A 15,484-nucleotide genomic window follows, 5' to 3' on the forward strand; every position below is an offset into this window, starting at 1 on the left:
GTTAAATGCAGAGCACAAATTCTGAGTATGGGTCACCATACTTGGCTGAATGTCACTTCACTTCACTTACATTAAATTCAAAGAATGAATTTAGAACATTTAGCTTTTTTGCAGGTGTTGCATTGTATGTGAGGCTCTGATGAGCTGCTGTTCTCAAAATTAATCTTATGTTGGTTTAGATCAACCAGTTCACTGATTATTTTAAAGAAAATAATACTTTTTTACAATTTTACATGTATTATTATTTTCCCAAAATGAAATGTTATGATTCCATAAATATTTATCTTTAAAATGAGGCAATGCTTTAATAAAATAGTAACAAATGAGCTTAATAAATAATATAACGTTAGAAATTTGTTTTTAATAATATAAAGCTCAATATGTTGTGCTCTGATAAAAATGTGTATATACATATACAAGTATTCCTCCAGTGGGCGCTTGACATTATCTAATAAAGCATGGAGAAAACTTTATTTAAGAGGGAAGGCGGATACATGTGGAGAGAGGGGGAAAAACATGTTTATACTAAAGAAAGCATTATTTGATAATCTAGAGTATTCTTCATTCAGGATCACAATAAACTCATTAGAGGAAGATCACTTAATATAAAATACTAAAATCGCATTATATATACATCAGTAAAAAGTGTAAAAGGCAGATGAAATTGTTGTGATCAGAGCATAATTTGTGAACCAATAGAATCACAGATTTTATTCAGTTTTTCAGAGCTGAAACACGTGCACTTCGCCATCTTAGATTCCTGTCAAAGACAAACACAAAGAGTTAAAAGAGAAAAATAACCCCGATAAATCACAATTAGTGAAAGAAATCTGCTGCAAATTCATCATGAAAATCTATCATTGCACTGGACCTGAACGTCATTCAAAAACAATAAAATGTGTCGTTCCAAACAAGTAAAAGCTTTGTTTGTCTTCTGAACACAATTTAAGATATTTTGGATAAAAACCGGGAGGCTTGTGACTGTCCCATTAACTGCCAAATAAATAACAGTGTCAAGGTCCAGAAAAGTATGAAAGACATCTTCAGAATAGTCCATCTGCCGTCAGTGATTCAACTGTAATGTTATGAAGCGATGAAAAATACTTTTTGTACAGAATTAAAAAATTAAAAAAAAAAACTTTATTCAACAATTCCTCTCCTCTGTGTCTCTCTAAATCTGCGTAGCACCAGTTTGGCAAATCTGAGCAGTATGCAGATTGTGTACACTCCACGCTTGCTTTCAAACCAAAGCATAAATACATGTAAAAAATTTATCCTTGTGTCACGGCTGATACAGAAGAGGGTAGGCCATCTGTGTTCAGCTCACATTTGCCAAAATGACCCTACACTCATTTGGAGACAAAAGGAGACAAATTGTTGAATAAAGTCATTATTTTCAGTCTGATCTCACAATCAAAACGTACATATTTAGACGTAAATTAAAACTGTCCAATACTTATGTGCCTTTATGTATTTACAGTGTCATTTACGTATTATCTGGACGTAATTACAGGTTCGATACGTATCTAAATTTACGTAAAAACAATCTCAAATACGTACAGATAGAACGTGTTCTCTGAACAGTCAGTTATCCATAGAAATTTGCTCATGAAGCTGCTTTTCAGTGCCTACACCTACACCTACCCATGACCAATTCTTAAAACTACATAACGTTACAGTTATAAATAAACGAACAACAGACCAACGTAACATTAATCATTTACATATCAAAAGTGGTCCCAAAAGTAGTTCAAATGATAATGAGTTCCAGTCGCTGTCCTCTCTGGAGGTAATAGTTTTTATAGAGTACAGAGCAGAATTTAATTTATTAATCCGTAAAATTATGAATCTGTCTCTCCGTGAAGGCGCACTGGCGCAGTACTGATTTCAAATGTCTATCAACTGAAACACGGCATGTCACAATCTGTGACGAAATAGGTGAGAACCAATGAGCGTTCGAATCAGTGCCGTAAACCATGTCGTAACGTTTCTCGAGGGTGGAGCACTGGCGCTATTTTCAAATTCGAATCATAACGAGCACGGGCTTTGACTGTGACGGTCGCTGTTGCTGAGAATGAAGATGAAGATCGATTGATAAAGGGCTGAATTTGGATATGTTCCTTGCAAACATCTGGATTCTAAAGATATGGAGTACAGCAAACAAATAAAATGGATGTGATTTGTAATTTTATGCTGTGCTTTTGTGTATCTATGGTTGTATTGTCAGTCATTGGATAGGAGAAAATCGCACAGCAAAATATTACAAAATGGTTAAACAATTACATAAATTGTATTCATTTTAAGGTTTCAAAGTGCAGTCTCATTTAACATTATGTAATCCCCCTAAATGAGTTTGCAGCATGCACAGAAATGTTATTTCCTATTAAGTAGATGAGTAAACTGCTTTCAATAAATTCAATAAAAACATGTATTGATATGACAATTAAATACAACAGATTTAAATAATTAAAGCCACAATTTTAATATTAAAACATGGGAATTCATATACATTTAAACTTTACGTTAGACCATTTACGTTTTTTTAGCTGCTAACACATAAGTATTTGTACGTTTTACTGCTATAAATACGTCAAAATTGTACGTTTTTATGTGCATGAAAACGTAACTAAATGTATGTGTGGTAGAAACCACATTTAACGTAAAAATACACACGTATTCTCATGAGATCACATTGTTATTTTTGCTTTCTTTGTGTACAAAAAGTATTGTCATCACTTAATAATGTTACAGTTGAACCACTGATAGCAGATGGACTATTCTGATGATGTCTTTCATATTTTCCTGGACCTTGACACTGTTATTTATTTGGCAGTCTATGGGACAGTCTCAAGCCTCTTGGTTTTCATCCAAAATTTTTGAAATTATGTTCCGAAGACGATCAAAGCTTTCACGGGTTTGGAACGACATGAGGGTAAGTGAATAATTACAACATATTCATTTTTGGGATGGAGTATCCCTTTAAGAGTAAGTGTTTTGTTTGTTTTAGCTTATTTAAAAAGAAAATACGTTGATTACTTCTACTGTGACTCACCGGAGACAGTAACATGAAATCTGTATTTGATCTGTCTGTTTCCTTTATTGGTCATTTCATAAAGTCCACAATCTGTGGTTTTTGTGTTTGTGATGGTCAGAGATCCAGTCCGATGATCCAGTTTCAGTCTGTCTCTGAATCTCCCAGCAAAAACAGCATATGTAAAGATCGTACTGGACAGTCTAATGAGTTTAGCTATGAGCAAGTTGTTCGGTCCAAACGTCCACATTATTAGATCATCTTTTCTGTATTTCAGTAAGATTAGAGATTAGAGTGACTGAATCTCCCTCCATCACTGACACTGACTTCACTTCATCATCACCAAACACACCTGAAGAACAAACACAAGATTCTTCTGTTTAAATGATACACCTTTAAATAACTATATGATGGATTACTAAAGCAAACTGTTTGGAAATTACAATTAAAATCAATTTCTAAACCACAAAACTGATTAATAATTGCATCTTTGTAAAATGCAAAATCTTAATGAAAATAATCAAACTGAAGCAAAACTGTTGCTGTTTGGGCTTCAGTGTTGTTTACAGAACAACTATTTGGAAAAAAAAAAAAAAACAGTGAATATTTCACATAAAGAACTTCAGCCATAAAAACACATTTCAAACTCACCAACCAGACGCCACAAACACAAACAGAACAAAAATAGTTTGATTCCCATTTTCCTCATAGGTTCCCTAAAATGCTCTCGATAGCAATGCGTAAAATGTCGGAAACACAAGTGAACTGTGATTTTTATCTGGTTGTGCGTGAATCCAAAAAATAAACACGATTATCCTGAACTCTTACATTTTCAAACTCAGAAGCAGGAACAAGCAAAGTTCAGGTGGTCAGCAAACAGCTTGTGTAAAGCAATTTAAGTCAAAGTTTAAGTCAATACCAGTGCAAATTAAGGGGAAAAAAACAGTCATGTGTCTCTGTCCACACTAGCATTTCCAAGTGTTTTCTAAAAGTCTAAAAATCTGTGAATAAGTCTGTGAAATATAAAAGCTCATGGATATACTATCTGGCTCCCAGATTACACTAAAATAATCATTCTATGTATTGTCCAATACACAAATCACATTAGACACCGCAGCTTTTAGTTGTTTTTGCAAGCTACTGCTGGTGGCTTCTTTCTCATTTGTTCCACTAGCTCATCTGTCTTTAAGGTCTTTAAGAAAATATATATTATTAAATATGTGTGTCTTTAATGTACCATAACTTGCTGTGTCGTAGTTTTCCTTTCAAGGAAACTTCGAACTGCGTCCTTTAGGGGTCGCTATGAGGAACCCCTCGTTGTGACCCATGTCTGAAGTATTACATTGAAAAACCACCAACAAGGGAGAACACGTCATTCTCTTTTTCATCGTCACTGACTTTATGGTCGTTGTTCAGTCCATTTCTTCTTCGCCTTTTTTTTGGACTAGATTTGCACTCGCTATTAATGTGCTTTTGTGCTACAATGATGCGCTCTTTACATTTGTCAGTAAAATAACGCCATACAAAAGCTGTTTATCCACTGACAGATCAAACCAGATTTCTGTACAGATTATGTGTGAAACAAATGGGAAACAAATGTCCTTTTGTATTTCTTTAGAGGGTATCCATAATGTTTGAATGTCGTGTTATAACAAAATTCATCAATTGAATGAAGAGAAAACACTTAGTAACCTGTAAATGTAATTGTTTAATAGAAATTTGGCATTTTGGCAAATCTAGAGAAAATAACTTCTTTGAAACTCTAGTTGAAACATGATTTTAGCTTTCTTCTTTTATCCTGGAGAAAATGAAGTTTAGAGGCCTGGATCAGAAACAAGCCTTAAAGCATTTTGTCTTGTTTGGTTTAAAACCATGCGATATTAAAGAGACAGCTGCACAATGTAATTAACCTCAAAAAGAAATCCACAACAGCAAGTATATTTGTTGCAGATTATTAATTACATTAAAGACAAAATAACTGAAATAATAAGAGCACAAGTATGGATCTGGAACTTCTTGAAGTCTTTGTAAATTTCATTTAGTAATTGCAATTTCTTTTGGTTCATATCCTTAGGTGTGCGAAATACTGATTAATGGAACATAAAAATACTATATATATGTATTTTGCTATTTTATTGCGGAGTGACACTTTCATAAACTTTTCTATAGTCCTCTGATTATAAAATGGTAAATATTACAATACCATAGCACAACAACAGTGATCAACAATATTGATAAGCCTAATACTTACAATAAAAATAATAAGGTCATGTAGATCATAACACAGTCTCGGGGTAAGAAGTGGATTATTCTTCACCTGAAATGGTTGTCTTTTCATCCTGAAATGCGAGGCAAATGTTGGATCACAATAATTAGCAAACACAGTTTCTACATGTTGTCTTTTATCCAGGACAGCAAGGGCAGTGACTGTAACATTGAGTGTATTTTGCGTATTTAACATGTATTCATACAGATTTCATCAGGCTCAGAAAATTCTTCATGAAGAACAGAAAGAATGGCATTCTCTTGCATCATCAGAACAGGGTGTTCAGCGCACCACCGTTTCCGTTTAAAAAACGTTTTGCAGTGGTTTGTCGGGGCTGAACGCAGCTCTGCTGTGGACTCAATTCACCACTAGAGGCTTCCCGATCTATGACGACTTCCGCTTCTGAGAACAAACTCGACAAATTCACTGATTATTTTAAAGAAAATAAACACATTTTACATTGGTTATTGTTTTCCCAAAACCCGATGTTATGATTCCATAAATAAATCAATAAAAAATGAGGCAATGCATTAATAAATTAGTAAACAGAGTAAACAAATGACAATTAATAGTAAATGTATATTAAATAAGAAATAAAGAGTTAAAGATACTATACAATTACAAATTAGGTTTTAATAATATAAAGCTCAATATGTTGTGCTCTGATAAAAATGTGTATATACATATACAAGTATTCCCCCTGGGGGCGCTTGACATAATTTAATAAAGCATGGAGAAAACTTTATTCAAGAGGGCAGGCGGATGTGGAGAGAGGGGGGAAAACATGTTTATAATAAAGAAAGCATTATTTGATAATCTAGAGTATTCTTCACTCAGGATCACAATAAACTCATTAGAGGAAGATCATTTAGAGGAAATATAAAAAACTAAAATCACATTATATATACATCAGTAATAAAGTGTAAAAGGCAGATGAAATTGTTGTGATCAGAGCATAATTTGTGAGAAATAGAATCAGAGAAAGTTGAATCATTGTTCAGAGCTGAAACACGTGTTCATCACCGCCGTCTCAGATTCCTGTCAGACAAACACAAACACAAAGAGTTAAAAGAGAAAAAAAATACCTAATACATGACAATTAATGAAAGAAATCTGCTGCAGATTCATCATGAGAACTGATAATGCACTGGACCTGAACATTATTCAGAAACAATCAGCAAATTTAGTATATGGGATATAAATCTGTTGTTGTAGCAGCAAACAATTAAATAAATAAGTAAATAAATTAATAGATAAATAAAAATCATTAATATGAATGTCTCTGTTTAAAGCAAAATCTGCGATGTAAAAGGCTATAAATAGCATATTTTTACAATAGTTAACGACCAAATTCCACCCGTGACTGCAAAAGGATGTTATTACAAACACTTGATTGGGGTTTAAAGTGAGTTTTGAGTAAAAGTGTACTAATAATTTCACTGAATCACCAAACAGTCTGGAATTCATAATGAATAATATCCGTTTACTAAAATTGCGTGGCTCCAAATCACTGGTTCCAAACAATTGATTCGCAAAAGGTTTGACAGTGATTGACAATATTTGAAAGCAGCAATTGAAATATATGAGTCATTTTTCGATTGAAACATAATAAACGCTAACTCCAGCTCTGCTGTACCTGAACATGGTTGACAGAGTTTGCTGATGTCCAGATGTGTGGTCTGGTTTCTGATGGGATTGTTGATCACACAGCTGTAGCTGTTTTTCTCCTGATATTCCACCTCCAGAGGTAGAGAGAGACTGATGCTGAAATCAGACACACTGATACTGGACAATAAACTGTTTCCTTTGTACCAGGAGAGAGTCACATGACTCACATTCTCCACTGAACACAACAATGAACAATTTGATGATGATGATGATGATGATGATGATGATGATGACGACAAACAGTTTGAAGAGTTACTGCTGATGACAGGAACAGGTAGACGAGCTGAAAACATTAGAGCATAAATGAACAGTAAGTAACAATAATTAAGACTGTTTTATTTGTCAGTGTTTTTATTGAGAACTAGTATTTAATACTTATACTGTTCATTTTAACTCATTTCTCAAGATTTACAATCGATTCATATTTAACAAGATTACACTGTCAAAGAGGAAAATGCCTTATAAAATAACAAAATAAGAGACCATTTAAAAACGTAAGGACAAAGTAAATAAATGACAGTTCATGTGATCTTAAATGGTTTGTTTTATAGATAAATCATTATTTGGGTAAATACACCTAAAGAAATGTATTTTTATGAAGCTGGATGCACAAATGACATTGTTACTGTTACTCACCATAGACAGTAACATTGAATCTAGATCTGATCATTCTTTGGCTAAAGATGTTAACTGTATAAAGTCCAGAGTGTGTGGTTGTGATGTTTGTGATGGTCAGAGATCCAGTCTGATTGTCCGGTTTCAGTCTGTCCCCGAATCCCTCAATACCATCATATAAAAAGATGTACCCTACAATGAGTTTAGCTATGAGCACGTCGTTCGGTCCAAACCTCCACATTATCAGATCAAAAGTCTGTATTTCAGTAAGATCTGTGTTTAGAGTGACTGAATCTCCCTCCATCACTGACACTGACTTCACTTCATCACCAAACACACCTGTAGGACAAACACAAGATTCAATGTAATCAATTTCCAAACCACAAACTGATTAAAAACTGCATCTTTGTGGTGATTTTGAATTAAAGCAAACAGTGAATATTTCACATAAAGAACTTCAGCCATAAAAACACATTTCAAACTCACCAACCAGACGCCACAAACACAAACAGAACAAAATTAGTTTGATTGCCATTTTCCACATAGGTTCCCTAAAATGCTCTCGATAGTAGACCTTAAAATGTCTTCAACACAAGTGAACTGTGATATTTATCTGGTTGTGCGTGACTCATCCCCTAACCTTCATCACAGTTTGCTTCCTGATGTCCATCCTCTTTTACATAACGAAAATAAACAAGATTATGCTTATCTTACATTTTCAAACTCAAAAGCAGGAACAAGCAAAGTTCAGGCGGTCAGCAAACAGCTTGTCTGAAGTAATTTAAGTCAAAGTTTAAGTCAATACCTGTGCAAATTAAGCAGAAATAAACAGTCATGTGTCTCTGTCCACACTAGCATTTCCAAGTGTTTTCCAAAAGTCTGAAAATGCTTAAATATGAAGTGTAATAAAAGCTCATGGATACTATCTGATCATTCTGTTTAGATGCCGCTCCTTTTAGTGGGTTTTGCAAGCTACGTCAGGTGGCTTCTTTCTCATTTGTTCCACTATCTCAACTGTCTTCTGGTTTGTTAGGATCTCGTGCTCCAGGGTCACACCTTGCCAGAGACAGAAAAACATTCTCACAGACCCTGAAGAAGTCACACCCCTCAGCAGCAGAACAGAATTCTTCAAAAGTTTTTAGTCTTTCTATAATAATATAAGTGACTGCTGTGAAATTGAGACCATTTTACCAGTCGCACAGAGACCTCTGGCATACAGGTGCATCTCAATAAACTAGAATGTTGTGGAAAACTTAATAAAGTAAATAAATTCAGTGCACACAGACTGATGTAGTAGTCTCACATTTAGCAAAAAACCACCAATTCAATATCTCAACAAATTATAATACTTCATAAGACCAATAATGATAATAATAAAAAAAAATTAAATTACTGTACATGTACTCAATACTTGGTAGATGCTTCTTTTGCTTTAATTATTGCCTCAATTTGGTGTGGAATGAAGGTGATCAGTTTGTGGCACTGCTGAGGTTATATGGAAGGCCTCTTGACAACACTCCATTGATTCTCTCTGGGGTTCAGGTCTGGTGAGTTTGCCGGCCAGTCAAGCACACCAACATGATCATTTAACCAACTTTTGGTGATTTTGAGAGTGTGGGCAGGTGCCAAATCCTGCTGAAAAATGAAATCAGCATCTTCAAAATGCAGGTCAGCAGAAGGAGCAATGGTTCTCCAAGATTTCTTGGTAAAATCCCCATGATTGTGTAGCCTAGTGAACCAAACTGAGAGACCATTTTGAAGGCTCAGGCTTGCAGGTGTTTTGAGTTGATTAGCTGATTGGCATGTCACCATATTATAATTTGTTGAGATACTGACTTTGGTTTTCAAAAAACACAATGGACCAACACCAGCAGATGACATTGCCCCCAGAATCATCACAGACTGGAAACTTAACACTGGACTTCAAGCATCTTGGGCTTTGAGCTTCTCCACCCTTCCTCCAGACTCTAGGACCTTGGTTTCCAAATGAAATACAAAACTTGCTCTAATCTGAAAAGAGGACTTTGGACCACTGGGCAACAGTCCAGTTCTTCTTCTCCTTAGCCCAGGTAAGACACCTCTGACGTTGTCTGTGGTTCAGTAAATCTCTTGACACGTCTGTGTGTGGTGGCTCTCGATGCCTCAGTCCATTCCTTGTGACGTTCACTCAAATTCTTGAATCTATTTTTCTTGACAATCCTAGGTTGGTTGTGCATCTTTTTCTTCCATGCTTTTTCCTTCCACTCAACTTTCTGTTAACATGCTTGGATACAGCACTCTGTGAACAGTCACCTTCTTTGGCAATTAATGTTTGTGGCTTACCCTCCTTGTGAAGGGTGTCAATGATTGTCTTCTGGACAACTGTATGTCTTCCCCATGATTGTGTAGCCTAGTGAACCAAACTAAGAGACCATTTTGAAGGCTCAGGCTTGCAGGTGTTTTGAGTTGATTAGCATGCTGATTGGCATGTCACCATATTCTAATTTGTTGAGATTAGACTTGTACCGGTATCCGGTACTTGAAAGAGCACATGGGCTCTGATGTAAAATGAGTAGCACATGGAGGAACACGTGAGATGAAATCACATTCACTCTCTGACAGCAGATGGCGCTAAATGCAGCCCTTACCCTGTTAACACAGTAAAAAAAAAGCAGCTGTTACTTTCTAAACCATAAATAATCTTAAATAACTATTCAGATTTGTTTTTTTCCTATGGTATTTATTACAGAGCCAACTACTGAAATATTTAGACTTAATAGGCTGTTTATCTTCAAACAAAAACAAAAATAAAAAATCTGCACTACAAATGCCCTAGATATTGTTTAAAAGTGTTTTGGTCTTTTATTGTTCATTCACACTTTGTAAAATCATTTTCTATTTTTAAACTTTCTTAAATTCATTTTAAGTCAATTTTTAAATCATTTTCATTTTCAAGTTCTTAAATTGCTTGTTTTATTTTTGTGATTATTTTTCTTCATAATTTTTTTTATTTCTTTTTGAATTACCATTGTGTACGAAATGTGCTATAAATAAACTTGCCTTGCCTTGCCTTGCCTTGGATGTTAATGCATTAACTAAAGTTAACTAATGAGGTCTTATTGTAAAGTGATTTACAATAGTGATTAACAAACACACTGTCACATTAGCCAAAAAAGACAAAAGATAGAATAAGAGTTAAGAGGCCAACTACTGGAAACACTAATCACTGTTATGGTGACACACGTTAGAGTTAAACCTCTGTTAATTATCATTAAAACTTTTGTAGATGTCTAACAGAAATAAAGTCAGTCTGGTTAGTAATAAGTGAAGCTGGTAATGCTGTTTGTGGAGTTGTTTAATTCTCCTCTGGTGAGATCTCCAGAGATTCAATGTCTTATTTTATCTTCAGCTGATTTCATCTAAGGTTGTGGCTGAAGTCAGTTGTAGTTCTTGTGTTTCTGCTCATCTTTTTTTTCTGTTCTCTTCTTTCTATCAGTGATTCTGCTTGTTAACAGGCTTATTAAGGCTGAAATTACTTCATATTTAATATACACAGATTTTGTGGCTCAGATAAGGTCCATTTCTGGTTAATTTCTTTACTCTTGGCTGACATGTGGCATTGCTATGTTCTGCTTGTGGCCCAAATCTGGCAAACAGGAGCGGTCCGCCCAAGTGCCATCATTCCATGCTGCATGTGGGCCAGATCATCTTTCCACGGGTGCCAGATGTGGGCCGGATCTGGGCCAACAAAAAGTTGCTATGTGGGTCTCAGAGTATATTATTATATTTTGCAAATCAATATTATCTCCGGTTAAAGTAGGAAATAATTTTGTTAATTATCTTAGAAAAAAAAAAACTAATTATCTGCAAATTATTATATTAATTAATTATATTAATTATTATATTAAATAATGTAAAGCTTATATGTGACAGTAATGAAATACACAATCCAGGAGCCACATAACATATGTAATAAAGCATGGAGAGACTTGATCCTCAAGAGTGGGAAAAGTTTATTGATAAATGCAAGCAAATACTGAGGACAGATGGACTTCAGTAGTAAAAAGAGATTTGTGTGTCTAATCTGAGAAATATAGACGTTTCATCGGGCGCACGCACCTGGCCTGAAGTTAATTTCTTCTGGTCTGTGTTTGTTTATTGATCTGGCTAGTGGCGCCGAATACTAAGATAGTTAAAGTTAAAGTGATAAGTAGACTGAAGTTGGGCTCAGGTTGTTGTGCTGTGGGATGTTTCCCGAATGTATTTATATGCATGCGTGGTGCATCATGGGACTGAAAGCAGTGCATAGAGTGTTAAAGCGTTCAAGAGTATCAAAAAGTTTGGGCATTCCTCAACTTTATATCAATATTGAGCGGAAAAACAGCATGCGACAACCAATTACTATTACTAGGGGGGCTTCACTTTTATAAAGACTATCTCTTTGGGTTTCGGACTTTAGAATTTGCAACTTTAGGGAACGTATATATGCACAAACAGCTTGAAAAGGAAAACTTGAAATCGCATCATATGACTAGTTTAAGAGGTGTGCTCTGCCCTAAATTTGGCATGCCCCAAAGCAGTGGCATTGTGGCATTACCAGCGGTACAGATCTCAGATTTGACGCTGAAGTGGAAACGCACTGTACTGTAAAGCAACTTTGCTGTTACTTTCGATTTGTGGAAGTTTTTTTTTTTTTACAAATCTGACAGTGAAAAATATAGCACAGTGATCCTCAAATCTGGCTCGCGAGATCCACTTTCCTGCGAAGTTTAGCTCTAATCCTAATCAAACACGCATGAGTTTGCTAATCAGTGTCTTCAGGATCATTAGAAAATCACAGGCAGGTGTGTTTAATTAGAGTCGGAGCCAAACTCTGCAGGAAACTGGATCTCGCGAACCAGATTTTGAGGATCACTGATATAGCACAAGCTCAAATAATCATCAGTATTATGACAAAAACACCAGAAAAATAAAACACACTTGAAGGACCTTTGAATATCACATTCTGATTCAGACTTCTGTACTTTGTTGAAAAAATGAACATATATAGCATTCATTTAACAAATCTCACAAATATGAATACACTGTAATTTGTGAGAAATAACATCATCAGTCATGTTCCCTGAGGTGTGAATATGTGGTTGATCTCGTAAAGCTCTTCAGGATCTGATGTCATAAACCAGAAGAATTACAGTAGCCACGCCCACCAGCGCAAAGAGGACCAATAGGATCACAGCTTCAGTAGAACCACAACAGTGTTCAGAGTCTGAGGAATAAAAACATCAAACTGAGATCAGCTCAGTCAATAAACACTAATATCAAGCATATGTGAAGGACAGGGAAAACAATCACTACTTACTAAAGACAGAAACTCTAAATGTTATTGATGACGGTTTTGATCCAGTTATCTTTAGTTTATAATCTCCAGCATCTTCATGTGTGATGTTCATGATGGTCAGAGATCCAGTTTGATTGTCCAGCTTCAGTCTGTCTCTGAATCTCCCATCAAGAACATACTTATATACGGTGCTTGTGTTAACACTTCTATTGATTTTAGCTATTAAAGTCTTTAAAAACCTCCACTCAATCTGATCATCAGTCAAAACCTTCGATCGAATCCTCCAAAACTCATCATCATCCATCATTTCAATAAAATCAGAGTTTAAAGTGAGTGAATCTCCCTCCATCACTGATATTTCATCTGTATCACCAAACACACACATGAAGAACAACAGAAACAGGAGTAAACAGATTAATACTGTTCAATTTATTGACAATCATGCGTAATTTGCATGGGGGTTACGGGGTCATGACCCCCTCAAAAATCAGATCCATCTAATATGACCCCCCCCCCCCCCCAATATCATCACATCATTCAGAGTAAAATAAATATGAAATATTCCGAATGAGTACTTTTCTTTATTTATTTCTTTATTTATATACCCCCGTCCACCGCACCGACTACTTCGTATTGCCCAACCTGCTTTCTCCACCAAGTTTGTTCACTATTTTGTGCAGTCAGTTGTTGTGTTATTTTCTGCACCTCCAATAAACTAACAAATTATGAATTGAAGTTCCACATCCTTCCTAATAAACACACAGAGGCGGAAAGGATTACAAAATGGCTACAAGCAATAAGTTGTGTTGATGATCAAGGGAAGTTGTGGAATCCCAAGACTAAGCTTGTGTATGTGTGCAGTCGACATATCATTACAGGCAGGCTATATTAACATTGTGTTCATTATTAACGTTATCAAAACTGTGTAAGGTAGTTTCAGAAAGTGACATGCAAGTATTATTAGCCTTATCATTCTACCTGAAGCAAAACTATGTAGCCTAGTGTCGAACCTAACCTCGCATGAAAACGCGTCTGCTAAGAGCTTTAGTCTATGTGATACCGCTAGAAAAGGCCAAGGATTTCCTTATAGGTTACCCATTTAAAAAAGCGGGAGGATATGTAACAACTTAGTTTTGTGTCAGAACTTTTACACTTTCATTCAGAAATTCACCCCCTCTGTGTGTTTGCGAAATGAAACGGATAGAATCGCGGAATCCAGTCAAAAATGGAACTGGCTATATAAAGCAGAACGTCATGGAATTTGGCTGTAAAATGAATAAAATATCGATATGGACTAGTGTACATGAATATTAAAGTTAAAAGAGACTACAATTGTTCTACGTGTCTCTGGGAATGAGTGCTCAATATGTGCATTTTTTGTCAAGTACACACGATGTTCATTGTATTTTCCCCCACGCTGACTCCGCCCTCACCACGCCCCCAGCTATGACTAGATCCTGACTTTATGTATAGACAGTGGCGGTTCTACATTGAAATACACCCTGGGCGAGACCCCTTTCGAGCGAGGTAGAGTTATACCCACCACCAATTAACATTAGCCATTCATTCATGAAATGGATACTGTAATCATACAGAGACAATAGTTGCATACCTTTATCTTTTGCTCGTTTCTCCTCTTCTTCTTTTCTTTTTTTTCGAAACTGGGCACCTGATGGCTTTGACCTTTTCTTCTCCATCTCTGTTTATTTGGCACTCGACAATCAACAGATTTCCCATCCCCCCCAACTGTCACTCAGGACCAGAAGTCAAGACTAAACCAATTCACCTTGATGACCGCATAATCGTTTTGTATTACCTAGTTTCATTTGCAGGAACTATAGGCCTGTATTATAACATTATGAATGAAATGTGCGTTATTTGGAAGAAAGTCGAGGTGTGTGACTGACTTTAGCCTATTATTAATTATATTACTAGTAGTAGTGTGGATCCCCCGTCCCCGTCCACCCCCGCCCTGTCCGTTCCATTTGAGAGAGACCCAGAGGTGAAATGTCGCACGCGCCTCTCGCCCCACTCCCTTAGGCCGGTGACACACTGGATGCGTGGCGCAAGCGTCTCAGCCGCGTGGCGTGTCGGGTTTTAATTCGGCTCCCATGTTAACAGGTTAGAGCTTACAGACCGCCTGCGTGAGACGCGCGTCTCAGGCGCGGCTCGAGCCGCGCGGCAAACGCTTGCTTGCTAGAAATAGAACCGACGCCTATTTTTACCACGACACGCGCGCGTGTTGGAAGCTTTTCCAGGCAAAATATAATAGGAAAATGTGTTTAAATGTCATTTTGTACACAAATACATATGAATTCCTGATATTTTGATATTTGAAAGTCTGTAGGTTGACATAAATTCAGATATAAATGTAATTAAAAAAAAAATATCGATTTTCAAATATTGCACCTGTCAAACATAAACTATTTCGCCGTCAATACTTTTGATGGTGTCCTTTATCAGTAGGCGTAGGTGTGTAAAAAAAAGTATATATTGTTGTAATGAAGGCATGAGCCTGGTCTGTCAACGATCTCCCTCTACAGCAGCAGCGCGCCAGCGCCGCGTCAGGCACGCTTCTGGTGTGTAA

At 36.1% G+C, this 15,484-nt stretch overlaps 4 protein-coding genes across 5 annotated transcripts in view; all 4 read right to left on the bottom strand.

Annotated features, from left to right (window-relative positions):
- Positions 1 to 15,484, bottom strand: part of LOC127987321 (uncharacterized) — a 157,037-nt gene that overhangs the window by 38,891 nt on the left and 102,662 nt on the right. The gene's annotated exons all lie outside the window — the stretch shown is intronic.
- LOC127987320 (uncharacterized) overlaps positions 1 to 15,484 on the bottom strand; it is a 214,835-nt gene that overhangs the window by 23,727 nt on the left and 175,624 nt on the right. The gene's annotated exons all lie outside the window — the stretch shown is intronic.
- On the bottom strand, positions 5,911 to 8,222 carry LOC127987335 (SLAM family member 9). Its single transcript, XM_052589629.1, has 4 exons — positions 8,067 to 8,222; positions 7,602 to 7,919; positions 6,934 to 7,248; positions 5,911 to 6,335 (listed from the first exon to the last, which is right to left on the bottom strand). The coding sequence occupies exons 1-4, from the start codon at positions 8,122 to 8,124 to the stop codon at positions 6,328 to 6,330; spliced, it is 699 nt and encodes a 232-aa protein (XP_052445589.1). The 5' UTR covers positions 8,125 to 8,222; the 3' UTR covers positions 5,911 to 6,327.
- Positions 6,934 to 15,484, bottom strand: part of LOC127987304 (uncharacterized) — a 232,118-nt gene continuing 223,567 nt past the window's right edge. For both annotated transcript variants that reach the window (XR_008161162.1, XR_008161159.1), the window contains one exon: positions 6,934 to 7,036. The gene's annotated coding sequence lies outside the window, so the exon portion shown is untranslated. The remainder of the gene's footprint in view (positions 7,037 to 15,484) is intronic.

This window comes from Carassius gibelio, chromosome B22, assembly GCF_023724105.1.
Source record: "Carassius gibelio isolate Cgi1373 ecotype wild population from Czech Republic chromosome B22, carGib1.2-hapl.c, whole genome shotgun sequence".
Taxonomy (NCBI): Eukaryota; Metazoa; Chordata; class Actinopteri; order Cypriniformes; family Cyprinidae; genus Carassius; species Carassius gibelio.